The sequence below is a fragment of the Rissa tridactyla genome, chromosome 1 (genome assembly GCF_028500815.1).
Source record: "Rissa tridactyla isolate bRisTri1 chromosome 1, bRisTri1.patW.cur.20221130, whole genome shotgun sequence".
Classification (NCBI taxonomy): domain Eukaryota; kingdom Metazoa; phylum Chordata; class Aves; order Charadriiformes; family Laridae; genus Rissa; species Rissa tridactyla.
In genome coordinates, this window is record NC_071466.1 from 144,784,713 (window position 1) to 144,808,463 (window position 23,751).

A 23,751-nucleotide genomic window follows, 5' to 3' on the forward strand; every position below is an offset into this window, starting at 1 on the left:
GAATTGCTGCCTTCACTGCTTAAGCAAATGTATCCCTAAAGAGAAAGGAAGGCGGGAGAAACAGCAGTCACAGTCCTGACCCTTCAGTGCAAGCCAGCAGGGCACAGGGAACAACCCAAGCAGGGCTCTTCAAAAGGAGCCTGCTGATGCAGCCACAGCACGGGGCTGAGTGCGTGGTGGGAGGAATTCTGGCCGGGGCGGACTAAGTCCCCCCGGGGACTGGTGTTCCAGCCCAGCTCCTCTGCACGTTCAAATATCTCCTGCACAATAGTACCCTCTGTGGCTCAGCCAAAACCACGCAGAAGCTCTGCAGCAGAGATAAGAATAGAATCCAAGTTTTCAAGCTGAGGTCAGGGACAGTCTTTCATTTAATGTATATCAGACCTGTGCTTGCGCACATGTGCTAGTGGAAAGATCGTGGACAGATTTACTCTTATAAAAGCCAACCCCTCCTTAATGATTTTGAATGCTAACATGACTTGGCTTGTACATGGGTAGGTAGAGGAATGATTTCACTGGAAGACAATCCTTTTACCAATGTGCTTCTAATTCTGTGTTTATATTGCTTCTCCTCTATGTGTCAGCCGCACATTTAGGACGCTCACTGACAAAGTCATACTGAAACCAGTGGGAGTACTTGCAAGGAAAAGGGCTGCTCCCGTGAATAGAGATGGCAGCTCTGGGTCGTTAACAGAGTTACTGGTGGGAGAACTGCTTGGGATTTTCTCTGTCTCTCTTCTGGCTAAGTATGCCTGAGGTGCCTAAGTACGTCACCAGCAGTGATCTGCGAATGGATAGGGAAGATCAGTGAAATTCTCGCTGAAAAGTATGAGAGGCGGATGTGTATTGCAGTTGCGTTCTCTAACACAGAATTGTGGCTTTGTCTGATTGAGTGATCGTTAGATTCTGTGATTCCTAAAGCTGCTGCTCTCCTGTTTGCAGGTGAAGAGGAGGAGGATGGGATAGAAAGGACGTGTGACACCCTGCTCATGTGCATTGTGACTGTATTAAACCAAGGCCTGCGAAATGGTGGTGGTGTGGGAGACGTGCTCAGGAAACCTTCCAAAGATGTAAGTATTTTGGCTGAGGAAATGCATTACTCCCTGCGCATCTCATGAATGCCAAAGTCAATTTTTGGAGGTTATATACAGTGTTTGTATCTAGCCTGCTGTAATGTCACACGGTTGATTTATCCATGTAATTTTTACATCCTAGATGGAATATTTAATGGGAAGGGCTAAGCTTGGTGCGATGATGATATTTGAAGAAAGGAAGTCGAGGTAGTTAACTTTCCTTCTGGAAAACTGGAGCATATTGTAACCTTCCAAGCACTGCTAAGAAGTGTTGCTGTATTGGATCAGTCTCCTATTACACTAGGAATTATAAATGCAACCTTTTGAAAGGGATTGATTGATAAGTTTATGTCAAGACACTCCACTGTAAAACACAAGGTGAATTTTTAACTGAAACCTGGAATAGGTCCTATTGTTTACTTGTACTCAACCAATATCAAAGTCAAAACAGAATTTCATATATTGTGGTATATGTCCTCTTCCAGAAGTTTCTTCCAAAATTCAATTCATTTAAGGACTACTCATAATATCTGTGTGGTTTTATGGGTTTGTATTGAAGTTCTAAAAGAACATCATAAATAAAGGCAATCTAGCAGCCTTTTGCTTGGTGAGCCACACCATAACACAAGGACTAAATTCACCAGTAGGATCTCAGCAGGGCTTGCAGGAGTCCAGAGACAAATAACTCAGGTCTGAATGGACGAACTTCTTGTGCTAGTAGTAAGAATCTAGGTCCTAAGTCATAAACTGGGAGATACTGCAGGAACCATAGTGCATCCCCATGAAGTCTTTAAACACTTACAGACTTTGAAAGTGACCCTTGCCACTTAGCAGTTATTTAATGCTAACTGCATTAAAGGACTTCACAAAGGGTAGCGTTATTATCCCAATGAATGTGTGAGAAACTGAGAAGGCAGCGACTTCCAAGTCAGTATCATGGTGAAGAAGAGGACTCGGGTTTTATGTTCCTCCTCCTCAACACTGAGTGTCATCTCCTGTTTGCCACAGAACAACTTTGCTATTTTTAGAGGTGTCAGTGGGAGTCCAGTCCAGCCTTTGCAAGACTGAAAGTAGCTACGATGTCAAAACAAGAGTTTGATGAAATGGGGAATATGAGCACTTCATGTGTGTGTGCACGTGCAGGTTGTGGTCCTGAAAGACATGAGCTTGGTCTGCCCACCCTGAGCCAGCTTGCAGCCGTATTGACTGCATTAGCACAGTGCTAAAACCATCAGCGTGCCTTGCTTGGGTGCAGGGTATAGTAGCCTGGCCTTGGCATCACACAAGCACGTTCCCCTGGTTTCCATCTGTTTGGTGTGAAAACTTGGCATTAGCCTGGAATATTCCACAAGGATGTACTGTAATCATATCCCTGCATGCCAAAAGGCAGTATTAAGAAGAGCTATCATTGCTCTCAGTGGGTACTAGAAACTGTATATCCCCGTTCCTGTACTGGCAAGGCAGTTATCTTCAGTCGAGCACTACACTAACGCATCTATGCTGCATCCGGTACACAAGCTAGCCTCCTCTTTGTGCTGCGTGAAACAACGTAAAGGACAACAGGAGTCCCAAAGCAATAAAAGCATGTGAAGTCAAATCTTCTTTGCTTAGTGACATAGGTAGTCCCTCTATATTTCTGTGAGTAAGGCTAGCAGAATTTGGCATATGAAAAGAAAGATGCATAGCTTTGCATGAGCTACTGTGAAAATGCTGTTTAATATTTTAGAGGTGTGCTATTTTTATATCTTATTGCAACCTTATTATTGTTTTAGGAGCCCTTGTTTGCTGCGCGAGTTGTTTATGATCTTCTGTTTTACTTCATTGTCATAATTATTGTTCTGAACCTCATCTTTGGAGTCATCATTGATACCTTTGCTGATCTCAGGAGTGAAAAGCAAAAAAAAGAGGAAATACTAAAGACAACCTGTTTCATCTGTGGTAGGTGTTACTGAACTATTGAGACATTTGATTGGGAAAGGAGTAAAATGAACTGTTCCTCAATAAATAAAGCACGAACCTAAGGGGTGGTTATCTTCTACAAGGAAAGGCTGTAAAAATGGTAGAGTTTGGTTCCAAATTTATTCCCTCTCAGTAGGAAAAAAGATGTGGTTTAGGAATCAAAAGCTAGCTTTACTGAGAAGTAGCTTCACAGTCTCCACCCAGGATCTGAGGGAGAAGGGCCGTGTCTCACACGCACATCATCACCACTAATGGAGATGGTGCAGCTGCTGACTTTATTTCACAAAGCGTGATGCAGATGAAAGTACAGCTTGCTATTTCACAGCACAGTGCATTCCAGAAGTGTAACAACGGCAAAATCCATCTGTTTCAGAAGGTGATATGAAACGGGGAACAAAAGAATTAAATTAAAATCATCCCCACAAAACCCATGGATAAACCCACTTATTTTGAGGTGCTCTCACAAAGAGAGGCAGACCTTCACTCCCCTGGGAGACTTTAGAAATATTTTCCTTTTTGTAGTCTGGGTGTTGTTTCCATGGTTGTACTGACAGGGATGAACGTTGTGCAGAACACAATGGCTTTAGTGTCTGTGGAAGGCTCTACAAGAGATCCAGGGGGGAAAGCTGTAACACCGAGGGAAACGTTTGTGAATCCTGTCCTTCCTCACTGTGGTATTCTTCTTCAGAGATTTGACTTGTTACAGGGAAAAAAAAAAAAATCTTACGACTGCAGCTCTGTGAACATTGTGTGACTACAAACCTGCAGAGACTCACCCTCACTGCTAGGTTTAAGCGCCACAAACAATCCCACTGCAGCTTAAGTGAGAGTATTCACATGCTTGATGCTAAACGTGTGCATAAATCTTTGCAAGATCAGGACCTAGATTGCACGCTGCGTGCTTACCAGTATACATTTAGAAAGAATCGGAGCCAACACTTGTAAAGCACTTTATAGCCCTCAGCGTAGAAGGCACTGTAAAACTGTAACGTATTTATTATATTGTTATTGTTATTAAGAGGAAATATCACAAAAGAGAATAAACGCTGCGCTGAAAGAATTCTGTCAGGAATGCCTTCTGGCCTGGTATTTCTTGCCTGGCAGTTACTGTATGCGGTTATAGCTTTTAAATTAAGATCCTTCACATTTATGATCCTTTGAATTAAGTTAAGTTCCGTTCTCTAACATATTTAACAGATTTGGGTAGTTTCATGTTGAAGTTTATTTTTTTGCATTATGTTCATGTCGTTTTGCAGGACTGGAGAGAGATAAATTTGATAACAAGACTGTTTCATTTGAGGAGCATATAAAGTCAGAACACAACATGTGGCATTATTTGTACTTTATAGTTCTTGTCAAAGTTAAAGATCCAACTGAATACACTGGCCCAGAGAGCTACGTGGCACAAATGATTGTGGTAAGTCAATTTGGGCACGTGCTTTATGCAACTGAAAGATGCTCCTTGCAGCTAGAGCAGGGAATATTTCTTTTTCGCTCTGTCTAAACAATAGGAGGCATCGATCTGTATTTTTAAAGATCTTTTCACATGTCTTAGACAGTCTGCAACAAAGCCCAGTCTTAAACATCATAAAAAAGATGAAGGCACAGTCCACAGTCTCCAGTTTGGCGTTTGTGCTCTCATGCTCTGTGGGTTCTGCTGCCTCATTAGCCAAACCAGGGGCAGAAGAGCATGCATCGTAACATCTGCTGCTGCTCCGGCTTTGTCCAGTATCTCTGGGCTGCTGTCCAGAAAAATAACATCTCCTGCTGAACAGTGAAACGCAGGGTCAGTGTTGAGGGCTAGTGCTTTTCTCCTATGACTGCTCTGAACAAGCTATTGAAAAGACTGAGAAGAGCTGCTGCTGGGAATTGAAGAGCTAAAGAAACTGCCTCGTGAAGCGGTGAGAGTATGACTTGGATTCCGAGAGAGAAGTTTGGTGGCAGAGGGATGTTCGATTACATTTCATTTCTAGCCTGCTGCCAAGGATTGGGTTTGTTCTGGTGAGACAGGGATGGATTATCAAGGCTGCCTGGCTTGGGGTTTCATTTTTGAGGAATTCTTCCTACCTGCTGGGACATTCTGGTGCAGCCTTTTCTGCCCGTGGACTTCCTGGCAGGTATTGCACCGCACAGGGTCTGTGCCAGGGTCTGTGGTTGCAGAGCTGGCATATGTCTGAATCCCAGAGGAGGCTGTAACTCAACGGCATGAGGCTTTGCTGTTTATGCATGTTTGGAGCCACATTTCTTATTGAGAGTATCCGCTCTGTTATCCCTCATCAGGCCTTTGGTACATACTACCCAGCCTCACTAGTGAGATGACACGTGGCCTTTTAGTCCTCAGTTTAGCCAAGGGGAAGATTCTTCTCCTTTAACTTCAGCTGTCTTCAAGTCAGCCACCTGGTTTAAATCGATCCCAGCTCCCTGCCCTGTCAGTGCAAAAAGCTGTGTTATTTATCCTGCTTTAAGACAGGTATCTAGGATAGCTGAGGTGACTCAGCCTGGCATTGCTTTTCTCACTCCATTGAGAGCCTAAATGATTAGTTTAGACAACATGCCTAATTGGGAGCTGGCTAAAGTTATAGGAGATGACTCCCGCCCACTGTGCAGGCTTATGCAGAGCTTACCTTGAAGAACTTGCATTATTGGAATGGCTCGTGTTTAGACAGGAGTGCATGCTTGAATACTGTGACGAAATGGAGCTTTTCTAAGTGCTGTTACCGCTACATGGAAGGGTGGTGTGGCAGGTGATGGGAATTCAGTGCTCAGGTACAGAGGAGCAGCCTGGGTCCGTGGAAATTTTGAACCGTCAGTCTCGTTGCCCAGCTCGGGGCGTTTATACTGTTAGGCAGTAATGGATCTACACTTCTACAGTATGATGGGCAAGATAGAAAAACTAAAACAAATGCTCATGTCCTCTGTTCCATTACAAGAAACTATTCATAGTGGCAAGTTGTCCTCTTACACGTGAAAATATTTTACCTTATCTCAGAAATGCACTTTCATTCGTGGAATCAATAACATGTCCAGACTCTAGGGCTTGTCCTATTTGTCTGTTCCTTCTCTACTCCTCTTCCTCTCCCTGCAGTGTTTGTATGATTTTAAACTTTGCGACTATGTGTGTTAAGTATTAATGTTTAATTCCAAGGGATGCATTAATATTCATAGTAAGTGTATTCATCCTGTGGCAGCAGCGGTTTGACTTTTCTGATGTAATTCACTAATGTATTTTACGTTTGCATTAATGGTGGGAACTCCTGTTTGAATATCTAAAATATTAACAGAAAAGCACCAAAACACATGTGACCTCAAGCACTGAAATGATTTCTCAAAGCCCCTGTTCCTCTATGGCAGAATGTTGGTGGTTTAAGTGGTTAATAATAATCCATATTTTGGGATTATTGAGCCTTCTGAAGGAAGACTTGTTTTTTCCATGGGTATGTATAAAGTTACTGGTTATTCTGGATGGTGGGAGGGGTACATATGAACCTAGAAGTGTAAAGGTTACATGGAATGGAAAAGAGAATGGAGGATTGGGGGGGAAAAAGGGAAACAAATGTTTGAACAAACTACAAAGTGGCTGATGTGGGATTAGTAATAGTATTTTTGTGTAGTTTAAATTCCCTGGTACAAACGCTAGGGAAGGTGTGCTGCAGAAATACTAGTGCTGCACAGAAGAAGCCATTGGAAATGCTTAAGTGAACAAAAAAATAGACACTCTCTCTTGGAGCTGGAGAGATTACTGTACACCACATGGTACCAGGAATATTAAGAAATGAAAGCAAATAATCTGACTGGAAGAGTGGAGTATTCTGGAAGTATGATATTCAACTGGAAGAGGAGATTTAGAGATACAGCTTTGCCTATGACCAAAGGAAGAGTCAAAAGGAAGACACTCGGACACCAGCTCATGCTGCTGACAGTTTTGCAGCTGTCAGCTGTATGAGTTGATGTAGCATATGTGTTTGGTGTGTTTCAAACACAGTGTGATAGCAATGAAATTACGTGACAAGCACGTAAGATGCATTCCATGCAGAAATTGAGCCTGAGGTATGATTTTTGTCCTGAAGATGGAGAGAGGAGCTGATTCAGACTTTGTGATGGACTGAAAGCTGAGCAACCACTTCTGTGATGCTGGGAGAGGTGACCAAGTCCCTGGTAAGAGACCAAGTTCTGGTTAGGATCTGGCAAGAGAGTCAGACTTCAAGTTAACCTTTCACAAGGGAACTGGGGCTTTCCAGTGGAATCGCCTCATTGCTGGAGCATGCAAATGCGACAAATAGTGATAAAAATAGGGTGGTTGGAAGAACAGGGCAGTCTCAGGACCTCTTTGAAGGGGACAAGGTGGAATGAGATTTTATATTTCAGGTGATAGAGAATATGGCTGAAAAAAACTCCTTGACTCATACTCCTGGAAAAGCTCTCTTAGCTCTACTAGTTTTTATTATGATTAGGTGTGTCTTTGTGGCTGCTTCTGTAGCTTTAATGGATCAAACCCAAATTCTGTGTTTCCACAGCCGGATTACTTAGGATTTCTACCCAAATCCAACCTTCAAGACTCAAATCCGTCCTTAAATACACATAGGTCAAAATTTTGGAGTATGCTGCAGTAACTTCTTTAATAGAAAGTAGAGTTTAGTTCCATGTACCATCCTCACTACCCCTACACCTGTAGTTAGGAACCAATTATTATTTGTACTTGTCTACTACTGTCTTGCAAAGGACTGCAAAAAGTAACATTGAAATGGTCATCAGTATTAACTACGCACCAGGGAAAAAGACTACAATTTCTGATAGTCTCTTTTCTCCATTGCCCCGACCCCCCAGGACCCAAAAATATGACTGTCTGTATTATGACTCTCAGTCTTTTTTATGTATCATTTGTCCAGCAAACAGTGAAGCATCTGGTTTGAAGGCTTGCTGATAGCACAACTGGGGGAAAAAAAAAAAAACAAAACAACTAGGAATACAATGGTTTTCTTGTTTTGGAATATTATTTGAAAGGCTGGGTGCCAAAAGGGATGGAAATTATTTACGCATCTAACTTCATTTCCCCAGTTTTCCAGTTCAAGACGGGGAAGGAAACTTGTAGGTGATGTTGTACACACCCCTCGCGCAAAGGCAGTATTTTTACAGGTTTTGAAGCTGACTTGTATTTCCGTTCCAGTAGTGGCTTGTTTCAAGGCATTCCCATTATCTTGCACGTCTCTGGCCTCAAAAGACCTTGCGGCAGAGGACTTCTCTTTTGCTTTCTTCCTCTGGACTGTGGACATCGGCTGCAAACTCTTAACGTTCCCTGTGATTTTGATTTTCCCAGCAGTTCAGTATTTGCTTCAGTGCTTAGCATACTGCTCTGAGCAGCGACAGAAGTAATCAGTAGCTATCCGGCTTTCGTAAAGCAAGGTATTGTTTGGGGTTTTTTTTCTTTTTAGAAAAAAGGATCAAGCATAAAATGTATCGTAAAACAAGACACAGTTTATACACCTCTAGCTTTTCGGACAGTTACTTTATGGAGATGTTAGTGGGAATAAAGCACTTCAGATCTTCCAGTGATGGCCATTTTTCTTGCACACTATCTTATATCAGTTATCAGGTGAAATTTTAATGAATATTAAATCAGGACAGTAGGTTTTTATTATTTGTTTGTTATCCAGGCCTCTTTTATACCTCAGACAGGTATTATACAATATCCAAAAAGACAGAAACTTGGAAAAGCCGGCTACATGCCTTGCATTTGCACTGAGAACCTGTATGAATTATTCCCCTATTGAATTTTCATTCCTGCAGAAAAAAAACTTCTTATCTGACCCATTTGACCAGAAATAACATAGCTAGCAAACCCGGAGAGATGCACATAACTTGTATTACATCGATACAGCAATCTTTGAATGTTCCTTGTGTCCATTTGTCAGAGGAGACAGTTTAATGCGATAACTGGAACAGTGAAGGTTAACGTCAATTTGTACACGCAGATTTCACCTGAGCTTTGGTAGCTGTAAATAGATAAATGGAGGCAAAAAATGTAGATGATTAGCTACTGAATTTTTCGCAGCAAAACAGAGAGATATGAGTTAGCCTATGATTTTTGCCTCCATTCATTTGCAAAAATAAAAGGCTATTGGCAGAGTAATTAAATTAATAATTTTGCCCATTGGAGGAATGAAAGACTTTAGCAAATGAAGCCCTAAAAGTTTTGTTCTCGCGTGCCCTGTCCACAGTTCTTAGCAAGTTTCATAATGCATTTTATCAGCATTAGCGCTACCTGTCATAACTACATAATTACAGCACCTAATTATATTATTACTTATTTACTCTAATTATGTAATTGGATGTAATTGGTGCAATTACATAAGTCCTCAATCAGCTGAAAACTGCTCTAAAACCAGCCTATGTTTGTAAGAGTAAAGGATACTGCCATGCGTTAGACCATCTCCCTAAAACAAGGCAATCTGTGGTGGGAAATGAAAGGTTCTGTTCTCCTGCCACTGCAGTCATTTGGACCATGAGCCTTTTATACTGTGATAGTATCTTAAAAGTATTTCCTTTACATCTTGTTTCATCTGTAAATGTATCCCTCCTGAAAGGCAAATTTCTAATCTTAAGTGTCTTCAGGCTACTCAAGATCCCAACACTTCCACTACAATCAAAAGCGAAATTCCCATCAACATTATAGGGACGAAGTAGAAGAAACAGGTTGAGCAACACCAGCCTGAAATTCTGAACAGTGATTTTATTATTCGGTTCTTTTAAAAGCACTTTTGTCTCACAGCAATGACCTGTCATTGGTAACATGGCCAAATATTTTAACTACTTCACTATAAATATTTTGAAGGTGCCAGCTTTTTTTCATTATTTTTTGTTTGAAATTATTAAATAAAAGAAGAATTTACCAAATATTATGGCCATTTCCATGTCATGAGGAAAAATGCATTCCCCGTTTTGAAAAATTCTGGTTGTTTTTGTTGTGTTTTTTTTAAATATTGAAGTTTCAAAAGTGATCTGAATTTAGTGCTCCCTTGAGCTGGTGCTGTTGTCTATCTTCTTCCTACCTCCAGCCTTGTGGTTTTGCCTTCTTTTTCTATTAGATACCCAGAAGTGGGTATTAAATTCAAAAGCAGCGCTGGGAATAATGCCAAATGAGCCACTGGGAAGTCTCACAATAGTTACTGTTCTGCCCATGCTGTGTGCCTGGGCAGTGCGAGGCTTTTTCCCTTGGGGTCCTTCTGTCTCCTGCCTCACTGCTCTGCGTTTTGCTGTGCTCTCACCTCGGGAGCAGAAGTGTGATGTGAGCCACGGCAGCACGTAGCTGCTCCCCAGGTTCAGGTCTCAGCGGTGATGCTGTGAGGTCCTGGCCAGAGTCGTTCCATGAGGCTGTTGACCCCACAGCGTAGCAGCAGGGACAGGGGACAGGCTCCCTCCTGAGCCAGAGTTGCTTGTGTATAGTCCCTGGCACACCCGTGTATGGCCCGCAAAGGGATTTTTTTCATTTTGACCAACCTCAGCACAAGTAGCTGACTGTCAAAACAGCAAAAGTGTGAGCCAAGCGGAGCCTGCAGAGCCCGACGGCTGTGGGTCGAGAGCCTGGCTGCCTGTCCTTTCACTCCTTAGGGCAGTGAAAGGTTGCCCCAGGGTTAGTTAGTGAACGTAAAATCATTTCATTGTTGCCAAATCCTGGTGTGCACCCCCAGCCTGATGTTCAACGGATTCAGTGGCCATCCCCCAGCAACCCATGTGGAGCTTCTAGAGGAGGCCGGTCCAAAGGAAATACAGACATGCGAGGTGAAAGCAGTGAAAAAGTGCCATACTTTTTCAGAGGAAGAGCATGCTGAAAGCTGGCAGGCGAGGAGGAGCAGGGTTTGTGGAACAAGCTGTTCTTTACTGCTGTCAATTTTTGTCAAAGAATGTAATAAAGTAAAGTAATATGTACTAAGAGGGCGGTTGACCTCAGCTCTGAAAACATAACTTCTGTGGAGAAGAACAAAAGTTCTGATATACAGGATTTTTCTATTCTGTTATCTATCGTCTTTTTGAATTTTGGAGGCAAAAGTTTTCCCTGATAATTTTTATCTCCAGTCTATAGATACTCTTATTGCATCTGAGGATCACTGAACACTGTACGAGTAGAGAGAATGACCTAAACCAGAGAAATGTCCATCCAAGATGACATGAATGCTGCAGAAGGACGCTTGGGTTGTCAGGAAGATACTCAGGGTGTTTTTCACATGCACTCTGGTGATTCATCCTAGACAATTTAAGAAGTTTCCTCCCCCAGATGTCCACCATACCCTTCTGTTGCAATTAACCACAACAATAGCAGAGGGGGGAGGACAAGCAATGTGTTTGTTCGCTCCTGAGCTTCTGCAGTTCGCAGCCCAGAGCACTAATGTGAAAATTGATGGCCACTGAAGTCACGCCAGTCTGAACTGCACTGGTTGAGGAGAGGACACAGTGCTGATTCTGATGCCTCTTTATAGGTAGGATAATACCGGCAGGGAGAAAGGGCACACAGCTGATAGGGGTGACCCCTTCAGCTGCTACAGCTAAATCTGCCAGGCGCGGTGAGCTGCGGTTCTTAAACTGGCTCACTATAAATAAACTGTATTTTTAAGGCTTCTTCATTATCATAAATTCTAGTTCAACATGAAGTTTCTGATCTGGCAAGTCACAGACTTGAAAATGCTTACAGGACTTGTGCACACAAATGCTCTGCTGGAATGGGGCATGGAATTTATAACTTTGGGGAAGCTAATAATGCTCCCATTGTTAGTACTGATTTATTTTACTTTTTAAAACTGGCCTTCCTCCAAAAACTAGCAGATGTTATCAAAGCAAAACTTGCAAGGATGAGATGTATGTATGTATCATTAAGCTATGCAACTTTTTCTTAATTACTTTTGAAAGGCTGATATGATGCATGTCACATTATGAGTAATTACTTACCATAGCAGTAATACCAAGAGCACAAAAGCCGGCTGCTAAATAAGACCTGAGGTCTCTCTGACAGGCTAATTTCCTAGGAAATACAACGTCGGGTTTGTCTGCAGTTGGATTTTCATAAAATAAGCAATTAAAGAAATATGCCTAAATACATTATTTGCTGCTTCCATTTTTCTGTTGTGCTCAAAATAGAAGAACGAGCAAGCACACAGCTCTGCATCCTTCCACATAGATGCAGGCCCTGTGGGAAGTTCAGAGCTTCGATTTAGGTGCACCAGGTCCCGGAGAAAGTCTTTTTTCTGCATTGAGGCCTGTCTCAAATTCACAGAGGATTTCAGAGCTATCGAGTGGTGATAGAGAGTCACTAAAATAGAGCTGGAATTGTGCTTGTCACAGGTTCAGCCACTGGTTTTGCCCCTCTCATCTCATATACGTAAGTGTTATCCAGTTTTACGTTTACAAAATATATATTGAATTATTTTTTCTATTGTTGCTTTTCCTGTTATTCAAAAATAACGTTCATTTCTGTAGGTAGACCATTGCTATTTTTACTTCTATGTACTATTTTGCCTCTACGTTATTATCTTATAGAAGTGCTGAACACCTCCCTCTCCACTTCATAAAATAAGCAATTACAGTAACGTGCCTAATTAGCTGATTTCCTGCTCATTTGTGTGTTGCTCAAAGCATGAAAAGTTAGCGTCATGTGAGGACTTTGCATCTTTGCACAAAGCTCCTATTCCACAAGAGAACTGAGCATCTTCTTTTCTACTTCAAGGGCTCTGCATCTTCCAGAAATGGACTCTTTAGTCCACCGTAAATAATTTAGTTGGCTTGCTTGGCTAGGTGATGCGTGAGGTAAGGGTATATAAAGGGAAGGGTGGGCTTCATTTGGTACTTCATTGCAAAAGCTTGAGGTTTTAGTCGCTTTAAGTCTATATACTTTCTTTCCAGACAGGCAAAAGTAATGATCCTATTGCTGCTTGAATGGGAAATCATGGATCTGGGCCTGCCCCCTTAGAAATGATGCCATTAGCTGGAGCAGGAGAAAGATTGAAGTCAACGGCAGGTGCTGCAGCGCAGGCACATTTGCTGTGTGTAGTGATGTTATGGTCATTAACCTTCATCCCTCTAGCTGACTCGGTGAGGCAGTGGCCATGCCATTGCGCTGTGCCCTCGTCCCTGCTGCCTCCGTGCTCAGCCCGTCACCTTCTTGTTAACTCCTAAAGGGACAGGCTCCAGCACCAACACAATCCTGTCTTTTTTCCTCTTTCCTTTGAAATCACTTCTGAATACAAAGCTGTAATGAAATTGCAAGTTACAGAGTGGAGCCTAAAACTCCCCAGAAGTATATTCATAGAGATTTGGGGTTTTCCCCCCCTGAGGTCCGGAATCAGTGTTTTGATGCTACCCAGCACTAGTCTTTTTGGACCTTGTGGTATTGTGGCTCAGCTGTAAGTTTAGCTTGATTTCCTCTGTGTTTGAAAGACTTGCCCACCTGTCTATTGAGCAGTATTTAGGCTTCAAAGACTGATTTTGCTATAAAGATGGGTTCTGCCTTGATAATACAATGTAGTCACAGCCTCCTCGTCCTCCTTCCAACTTCAATTCATTCAATTTGCAAATTAAAATAAATGAGCTGAGTTGGGTTCCTGTTTGTTTGGCTGCTGCTGGACTTAAAAACTCGAGGAGGGGTCTGGGCATGAGGCTGTGTTCCTTGAAACTTGCCTATCCCCACGAACACGGAGTGGAGGTGTTCCAGCTGGAGCGCCCTCAAGCCGAGCAGTGCTGCTGGCAGGACACGGGCTGCGGTTCCCTGCTGGAAGCCACTCCTGCCTTGACCTGCCAGAGACTAGAGCTGTTAACTTTCCAGGCAGCTTGCAAAAGCCATCTTTTATCCCTTTGTTAAGGAAGCATGTGGCCTGAGATGGATCTGTGTGTGGGCAGACCTTTATTCCGTGATTTCAAGTGATGGAAAGGCTCTCCAAGGCGCTGGATAGGCACCTTCTGTTGTGCTGTTGTGCTTAAAATGCTGGCAGTAACAGAGCCTCGATTCTCCCGGGACTGGCTGTGTATGGCTTTGCCTAATGAAAACTGGACCTTAAGCAGGGTCACGGATGGCGATAAGAAGTTCAGCCCCAGAGGAACAACGTGATGAGCAGATCCCAAAGTGTGTAAACTGAATTCATTTGATTTTGCACTACTGGAGGAGCAACAAACACAGAACACTTCAATGCTGCTTGAGACTATTATTGCAACATTTGAAAACAATTACTGTTCTTTGTATTACAGTGGTGCTAAGCTTCTGGCTTCTTGAAGGGGGAAGAGACTACAAAATTGTCCACAGCCAAGGCAGATAACTGCAGATGCTGAGGAAAGGAAGGACTATGGATTAGCCCAAAGACATAAGGGCAATTAGTAAAAGAACAGAGAGACAAGTCTGAGGCTGTTGCCTCATCAGGAATGACATTTAAAAGTAAATAAGCGTAACTTTGGTTGGACACAAAACATAGCAGTGAGATTCTGCAAGAAGTGAAACAGGGAAAGGCTACAAAAAACATAGTTCTGGTTCTGAGTTCTAACAGCTCGGAGACAGCGAGATTTGGGGGAGTTCGGTCTAACATTAGTGTGAGCTTGTTTTACAAGGTGTTACAGGTAGGATGAAGTTACTTGTATTCTATATCTGTCATGGGAAGAAAAATCCACCCACCCATATTACTGTACATGGATAAGTTTCTGAATTTGTATAACTTTGGTCTTATTGCGCTGTTTATCTTTTGGGACCAGCTTTATGAGATTTGTGTCAGGATTTTCTATTCGGTTGCAAGGCTAGTTCACAGAATCTTCTCTCCTTTTAGCATGGTGGATATCTGTATGATAAAAAGCTAAGATTGCATCATCTTTAATAAAAGAGAAGATATATAGCCCAAAGAAATCAGATTAGTTGTAGAGAAAGAAATCAATCAGGTTAGCAAATTGTATCTGTGGGACAAAGTGCAAAATGTTTGTTTCATACAGTATTTATTGAACAAATTTGTTGAGAAGATGGTTAAAAATGCTCTACGGGAAAAAAAAATGGGAACCATTTTGTTCAATTTAAATGACATTGATGTATTTTTTACATCATGAAATCTTGCAATATTACCAACAACAATCCCTGATAAAGTACTTTACACAATTGCCTCACAGGGCATTTTGAGATAAAAGTATATATCGGAGATTGTAAATTGGCTGCATCCAATTTATATATAATGGAACCCACTACAGCCATCCTACGAAATTCAATAGATCAGGAATCACATTACACTTCTGTGAGTTTGGGGTAGTCGGAGCTTTAAAGAGTCTCCAAAACAAACAGGCAACTTTAAATCATATTTAATGAACCCTGTGTATTTTATACACATGTGATTAAAATGTTTTGTCTCTGTTTTTCATTTTGCTGGGTGCTGCTGAAGGAGAATTGTAACTCCGGGTTTTTGAAACCGATCATCTGCTTGTTCTCAAGAGAAAATGCATTTTAATTGAACAGAGCAAACCATATTTAAACGCTGGGCTGAAAAAATGAAGAAAAAGAAAAAGCAGATCTGTATAGAGGATCCATTTCAATATTTTCCTAGCAATACGAGCGAGAGTACTAAATCAAAATGTAGTATAGGCAGATAAAGGTTCACAAAGTACCGTGGTGGTTTTTTCTTTCATCGATTTATGCTTGCAGCCTCTGAAAACCGTGCACAGTAGACACAAACCTGAACGAATAGACGTTTCACACAGAGGGCACGGTTTTGCTGGTTTCTGCCTATTTCCCAACGGGAATACAAGTGTGCTGTGCTTCCCAGTAGGCAGGTGGCACCTTGTGGGATCTGCCTCTCACGCAGCCGCGGCCAGACCTGCTAAGGGCCCTCTCCTTGGCTATCGTGTCAACACAGGCAAGGAGCTGTGCTCGCTGTGCAGAGGAATGTACAAAACCCATGGGCAAGCATTTGAACAGAGCAAGCTATTCGAGAGCAGGTTGGTAGCATTCGGACCCCTAAGAGTGAAAGCTGGCCATTGCTTGCTGGTGTTTTCTCAAGAGACGCTTCAAAGAGAAACCTAGATCTTTTTCCTCTTCTCTGACCGATACTCGAGTACGTGCATTTAGGCATGGGTATGGTATATGCGTGATCGCATCGTTGCTTAAAAAAACAGTTCTGCGTAGCCCATTGGCGATAGGTTATTCTTATTAATTTTAAAAGGAAATGTTGTTCCTTAAATTGTCCTGTCATACGGCACCATGTGCAAAATACATCAGAGTGAAAATGGGCCCAAAGCAGGAACGTTCAAATCAGGATTCAAAATGCCTCGACTCTGGCAGTATCCTAAACCAGAACAATCGCACTGCAATCAGCCACTTTTTGCCCGTGTAAAGCTGAGAACAAGGTCAAGTCCTGAGCCTCTGAAAAACGAGTCTCCAGCTGAGTCTTTGTATTTCCCAAAGATTCTGTTACACCAAATTGAAGCTAATGCTAGGAAATGGACAGTACTTGCAAAATACAAGGTGACAGCACCAGAGAAAGAAAGGTAAATGTGAGAAAAAACCCATAAATTTCAACTACGCGTCTGAATCCTGTGCTACAAAAGATACGAGGTTTGGAGTTTAACCATGGAGTTAGACCCTGATCCACTGGATTGAACCCGCACTTAAATTGACAAAAATGGGTCAGAATTTGTGGTGTCCTTATCAGCTGCATGGTAAGTATGTTTCTAAGGAGCAGACAACAGCTCTGTCCCCAGCAGTGGCATGATACTGTGGGGTATGTTTACCTTGCAGCGGGTTTAGTGCTGTTGGCTTTTGTCGAGTTCAGTATCTGGAGTGTGCCTGCTAGAATGTTTTTCAGAAGAAAATCAATATTAAAAGAAGAAGGGGGGCTTCAGCGTGTTAGTGCAAGCAGTTTGATAGGAATGGTGAGGGGCTGGAGAAGCATCGTAATTCTGTTCACTCTAAATGCAGTCAATGGGAAGCAGAAATACCATTACTATTCAGCTAGGCACGAGCCAGTCCGACAAACGAATGGTGGATTTGCTGAAATGATGCTGGGGGCAGTGAGGGAAGGAGAGGGAGAAAGAAGTTAGAGCTGCAGGCCTTTTGGTGGCGGTGGTGGGGCTGGACGAGCAGTTCAGCCCCCTCTCCTGTGACACGGGTGCCCTATGTGTCGCTAAGAGGGGCTGCTGTCGGCACCGGGGGAGCCAAGGCTGTGGGATTCAATAGCAGCACCGCAATGAGCTGCGAAGGAGGAGACGGAGAACTGCCAGGTGCCTCTGCGCAGAGGCTGCCATTGCATTACGTTGTGCTTCCCCCACCGAGACAGCTGGAACTAAACCAGAGCCTCCCATGCTGCCATTAAAAGGTTCTTTTTTTTAAGGACATGTGCACTTAATGTCAGAATATTGAAACCATACCCACGTGAATAAAGTTAGTAAGCCAGTGATTCATTGCTGTTTCAAATCTCTATCTAGCCACAGTAAATTTCTGCTCAGTAGTGACAGTCTGTGTCCACATACAGGCTATGATTTACAGTTCTGTGTTTTGTATCAACAACATCTGTTTAACAAAAGAAAAAAAAATAAGCCAAGAACATTTATTTTCTAATCTCTGTACCAGATGTTGTTTCGTTATGCACAAGATCCAGGGACTATATCAGAAATAATTTAATTATTTTAAATGAATAATCTGAAGCGTTTTTCCTAAAGCATGTCCCGTAACCACTAACAACATGAAAACATAGCAATGTGGAAAAATAAACTTGTGTTTTGCACAGATCTATAATTATATCTATTTTAAGGGCACGAATATTAAGCACCGAATCCTAGCTTCAAATGGTAGCGTTGGGATTCTTGGAGATTTGCAGAGGACAGTATCAATTCTCAGGGCTATGATAGAGATAAGGTGGCAGAGAGCGATTGAAACAGCAGAAGAAATCCAACAGTTGAGAAGTGAACATGTGCCGCAGTGCAGAGAAGGCACGAGAAGCAAATGTGGCTTCAAGGAGAGTAGTGCTGGGGTGGGACGCAAGCTTAGGCCCTCCAAGCACACAAAAGTTGGGCCATGCAGCTCTGGCGAGTCCCCGGCCAGCTGCTGTCCGTGCGCGCCTGCGGGTCCCCCGGGTTCCCACCTGCGGGGCGGTTGGAAGGTGCAGTCTCAGTGCGATGGTGACAAAGCTGCTTAGTTTGGTTTCTGCATTCCACCTTCAGGGGTGAAGTCGCTCCGGGCTGAAGCGGGATCGCTTCCCTCAGTGTGTCAGCTGCGCTCTTGCTGATGCAGCCCGGGTCATGGTTGGACTTCTTCACTGTGAGGGCGCGCTGCTGACTCATGTGCTTAGCATTTGCATATGGTTTTGCCCGCAACAATAGCGAGAGATCGCATTCAAACTTAGGGTCTTGACAGTAAAAGATGATTTTCACTATCATTTCTATCGCTTGGAGGTAAATGCCAAGTCCTTTAGGTGTGTTTGAGAAGCAGAAATTTTGGGGCGTTTGTTCTTGGAAAAGCAGAGTTTCGGGCCGAGTATCGAAACTGCCATAGAGAAACATCTTCGCAATTTGAGGTTTGTTGTCGTTCCTTGCCATAATTTTTGCAGGGATATCGCAAGCAGAAAGGCTGATACTGAAACATTTGTAACTGACTGGCCTGGATATCGGTCTTGAAGAACTCACAATTGTTCAGTATGATGGTGATAGATTCTGTTGCAGACCTCAAAAACGTTCAGCCAAGTTAAAATGAAAGTAAATGCATCAGTGACGCTACTAAAGCAGATGGTGGGTCTGTGTTATGGTTCCAACCTTCTTTCAGGGGGAAGGAGATTTTTCCATGAGCTGTGGAAGCTGTAGCAGGTATCAATCCAGTACAGACCCAGCCAGACCTGTGAGTTTTCTTCTTGCATAAAGCTTTATCTGTAATTGCCAAGGTTTGTTTTTATTTTCCTTGAATTACTGTTGTGGATGCATATAGATGCATAACAATTCCTAATTTCCCTCCCTATATTCTTGTACAGCACAGATTGCTTATCAAATACAGTCTTAACATTAAAGTGTCAAACAGGATTTGCAGAAAGCTATTTGGGTTTGTAGTTTAGGATGAACGTTTATCAAATTGTGGATTAGCTGAATCATGCACTGAACCAAATTATTATTGTCTGTGATTAAATCACAAAGTGGTTATTGCCCTGTGTCATCTAAAGCACAAGATAGTTTAAATCTTAAAAATTCCTTTTTAAGGTGGCTATAGGAGCTACATAACTACAGACTTTTAGGACTCTGTCCTTAGGCAGAAAAATAATAGCTTTCAAGAGGTCGTTTGGACTGATTGCTCTCTGCTTATACAGGCAACAGATCTGGGAAGGGAATGGATGGACTTATTTACGTTTCAGACATACAGAATAATTTCTCAGTAAATAAATCTCTTTGTACCCGTCGCTGAAGTATTTTTTCAAGGTGCCAGCTCAAAAAAGGGGATTGAACAGCCTGTTGGTTCTTGTGCCTGGAAGGACACAAGCTGCCTGCCGAAGAGCAGCAATGCTGATGGTTTGTTTGCCTTCATGCTGAGGCACGGGTCCTAGGGTGCAACTGAGTCACAGAGGAAGTTTGGATGCCCCATCCCTGGAAGTGTTCAAGGCCAGGCTGGATGGGGCTTTGAGCAGCCTGGTCTAGTGGGAGGTGTCCCTGCCCAGAGCAGGGGGATTGATGATCTTTAAGGTCCCTTCCAACTCTAAGCATTCTGTGATTCTGTGAACGTGTGTTGCAGGGTGGGATACCACGAACTGCCCAGTGCAGCCCACTGAGGCAGCAAACCTTCATGGCAATGTCCATGCTCCTGTTCTGCGTGCTTTAGTGACTGTCTAGCTGAGGAGCTCAGAGGGCTTTAAGCATACTTGTTTTCTCAGCCTTATTAGGCAACAAATAACCCTCCTGATGGCCGTCTCACTCACCTCACTGAGTCACCGAGGAGTGAATGGTCTGTGCCAGACGGGGGAACGGTGGGCTGGGCGGGAAGGAGGCCTGTCTCCTGTTCTGGTGCGTGCAGCTGGAGAGGTCACAACCCAGGAGGAGTCATGAACAGTCATCGGCCGCTTTTCTTTCTGAATAGATAGGAGGGAAGTCCTGAAATGGCTTGTTTTCATGTTGCAACACGGGGTCACGGGGCAGAAGGGGCTAAGAGTCGCCGGATTAGAGTCTGCTGGAGAAATTAAAGTCTGGTACAGCTGATGGTGGCGTGGCACTCTGAGGCCATGGCAGTGGCACCAGCAGAAAGCATGCATAAGGCTGCCTTCACTCCTCTACTTCATCCCCCTTGTCCTAGTCTTTGACCTATTTTCTCTCATTGTTATCTAGTAATCTATTTTTTAAAGGCTCAGCCCAGTCTTTCCTGCTGGTTGCAGCTGATCCATCTCACGGCTAGCCTGTGAAACCATCACCTCCTAAAGAAACGTCCCTCTGCCAATTACTCCAGAGGCATGGAGTCAGCTCAGCGTGAGAGCTCGATTGAAGCCAGTCGGCTGTGCCAACAGGACAGGGATGGCTCGAGAGAGACTTTGTGCAAAGCGTAGAAACTCTAAACAAATTTCTTCAGTCTTTTCTCCATCCATGCTCAACCAGAGCTAGCAAAGGCAGAAAAATGCCAATGTTTTACTGAAGGGAGGACTTACCCCGTTGCTCTGCCCTCCTCTGGAAAGCCCACAGAAGGGAAGGAGAAAGTTGCATAGAAAACTCCAGGAGGCAAACACAGACTTTTGCTTTGAGCATGCCTCTCTTGAGAAGAAGGGTTCGAGGTTTCTCAGAAAACACGAGTAGCAAATCCTTTTAAGCCCTGTGATTTCTCAGGCACGTGCCCTCGCCAGCGGCACCTCACAGCTACGTGTCCCCAGAGTACCTTGCAGAGAGAGGTGTTCGCCCTGGGTGAGCTGTGATTCCCGCTGGATTCCTGCCAGCCGAAGGGGGGGGACGGAGGGAGCGCGCATGCTGGATCACCACATGAAATGTCTGCTCTGCTCGTGTGCAGTCTCTTTGGCCGGCAGCCTTTTGGCTAGCCCCACCTGCTTTTTTTCCCCTTTTTTTTTTTTTTTTTTTTTTCTTTCCCCCCAGCTGAACTGACGGCGAGGAGGCTGCGGTTCCTTTCTGTCCCTGCAGCCTTCCTGTCTGGCTGACTCTCTGCCCTGGACACAGATGTATGCTTAAATATGAATTCTGCAAGGCAAACGTTATGCTGGCGGAGGGAGCGTGGAGCAGGAAGATGCTGTGTTCCGTAGGTGGGCTGCTGCGGTTGGGCCGCAAATATCTACTATCCTGTGCAAGAATGAAATAACAGTAACAATATAAAGCGTTCAGCCCCGGTGGTTTAGAAAGATTTCGGTACATTTCAACAATTAATTCTGCGTCCAGGCAGCTACTGAGTTTTAAAGCATCCCATCCACCTGCCTCACCCTCCGTGAGCTAATTTATGCTTGAGTTATGTCACCTCACACTAACCTGGTGGCTGTCGATTGAGTCCTCTGCCAGTTTTGCAGAGGTTTGCCCTACTCCCTGCCGGCAGCTTACCTCCCTCCTCCAAATTGCCGCTCGGTTCCAGAGAGGGTTCAGAATGTCTGAGTGAATGCTACCCTGGGCAAAATGGTTGGATTTCTAAGAATAATAGCTAAGGCGGGACAGACAACACCCCGCAAAATCCCATCCCCGGACCAGTCAAATAAGGTGAAGCAGGAGTGCACCTGCGGCATAGAGGAGGCATGTTACAGCTTTAACATGTGTTTATTGGTCAAGGTGAACCCTGGACCGAGCCCATAAACATTTAAGTCCCAGAACAAATGTTTGGGGTTGTACAAACATGTAAACTACCTCCAGTTAATTGACAAGCAATTACCTTGAAGTGAAAATAGCTTTCCCATAGCTGAGCAGTCACGCAGTGCTTGTCCCTCCATGAACGCTTACAGATCACTAAAATTTTCGGCAGAGGAGCCTTGCCCTATTTGCCTTCTGGATCCTGGCAGGTTTGTGATCAAAAGTGTTTTGTCCCCAGCAGCAATTGCTGTTTGTTAGTGGTATAGACTTAGCAAATAAGGCTTTGCGCCAGAGCTAATTTTCATGCTGCCCCTTTAAAAATTTCTGCCGTTCATAATGCAATGAAAAAATAAGATAATATGGACCAGCAAAAGCATGCAGTTCAGCAAGGGAATATACCTAGTGCGTGCACTGTAGTGGAACTATCGGTGAAAGCTAGGTAAGTATTTTTAACCTAAAGACAGGTTGGCAGGTTAGAACGTGTTTCCTACTGACCTATTGAATTTTGAATCTTTCTGATTCTTTGCATGACAAAGATACACAGCTGGACTGGATTCCAGTAGATGCATATGCAGTTGAGAACCAAGAAGCAAAGTCCTGCCTGCATCCAACACAGCACTTGGGACTAGCAAGTGAGAGACCTGTGGCCAGCTGTTTCACCTGTTGCCTCTCTGCTGCCAGGAAAAGCTGTAGAAGTCGGTAGCATCTTTTCCTGAGGTCTCCGGTCCGTGCAAACCCATCAGCTTCTCTTAGAACTTGGATCAAGTCCTTGCTTGATCCTGTGCAACATTTTGGCAAAAAAAATGCCCAGATCTTCTTGGTCTGTTACTAAACCACAGCTGGGTTTCTTTCTTGGGAGAGATTGTCACAGCATTGCTGGGAAGGCAGAGCTGGGCACACGCAAATGAGTGGAGTCTGTCATTGAGCTCCTGTGACTCTGGGGCTCGCGGTGGCCCAGGTGATCTGACATGTGGTTCAGAGCAGCACAACAGGGTTGTGTGGCAGCGGGCAAGGTGCTGTGTGCTCTGTCCCTGTCTTCACCTGCTCCTGGTCATCCCTCTTCCCAGGAAGTATAGTGTTGTGCCGAGAAGGAGGGAAGCAGGTGGCAGTGGGAGCCTCAAGAAAGGCAAGCCCACTGAACTGGGATGTCTGGCACCTGCGTGGATTTGTGTGGCATTCCTCTGGACGCTGCAGTGCAGTGGAGGGTCAGTCCGCAAAAATCTTTCCAAGGCAGTCGGCAGTCTCAGCCTTGCGTCCTGGAGGAGCGAGGGAGTGGCAGATGGAAAACAAAGCTAGCAAAGTGCATTGCACAATCCTGGCAGCAGTACTCAGCAAACACAAGAACCACAACGATGGAGTCTCAGATTGCTCTCCCTTTGCAGCTTGGCTTTAGAAACTTTGGCGTTGTGGTGAGCCTTGCCAAAAAGGGCTCCTGGCCCCAAAGCTGGCTCCTATGGCCGTGGGGCCTTGCATTTGGTATCTTCAGGTGCTTCATGCAAGAGAAGCTGTAATGGGTGCAGATACCAGAGCTTTCCAGGAAACATTCAGATACAAGTGCAGCTCTGTTCGCTGTAGCTCCTTTGAATTAACTTTCTGTGCCTGTCGTGGCAGACAAATTTGCTGGCAAACATTTTGAAAAAAAAAAAAAAAAAAAAAAAAAAGGCATTGATCCAGAAAGGCGCTGTGCACAAACTAAGCTTAGTATAAATGAGTACACCTGTGCTTAATGCTGGGCACGTGATGAATGCTCTGCTACATCCTAGCCAAAATAAATTTAAAATAAATATCAGAGCATACTTGTGGAAAATGAATGCTGGTCTTGTAAGCAGAAACGCATGCAGCAGAAATAGGAATCTACGGCTCCGTGTGTCTGCTGGGGATATCCAGCAGGGAGGGTCACATGCGCTCCTTTTGAGCTCACCAGCGGAGCTGGTGAAAACAGGTTTTGATTTGAATGAGTTATGACCCATTGAAAATG

The 23,751-nt window shown here is 43.8% G+C and overlaps 1 protein-coding gene and 1 long non-coding RNA gene across 2 annotated transcripts in view; one reads left to right on the forward strand and one right to left on the reverse strand.

Moving 5' to 3' along the window:
• ITPR2 (inositol 1,4,5-trisphosphate receptor type 2) overlaps positions 1-23,751 on the forward strand; it is a 263,492-nt gene that overhangs the window by 232,762 nt on the left and 6,979 nt on the right. The window contains exons 53-55 of the mRNA XM_054188393.1: positions 943-1,070; positions 2,846-3,011; positions 4,289-4,449. Coding sequence (XP_054044368.1) covers positions 943-1,070; positions 2,846-3,011; positions 4,289-4,449 — 455 coding nt within the window. The remainder of the gene's footprint in view (positions 1-942; positions 1,071-2,845; positions 3,012-4,288; positions 4,450-23,751) is intronic.
• On the reverse strand, positions 17,883-20,732 carry LOC128904285 (uncharacterized). The gene is made up of 3 exons (XR_008464460.1): positions 20,645-20,732; positions 19,928-20,077; positions 17,883-18,893 (listed from the first exon to the last, which is right to left on the reverse strand). It is a non-coding gene; the product is annotated as an uncharacterized LOC128904285 (long non-coding RNA).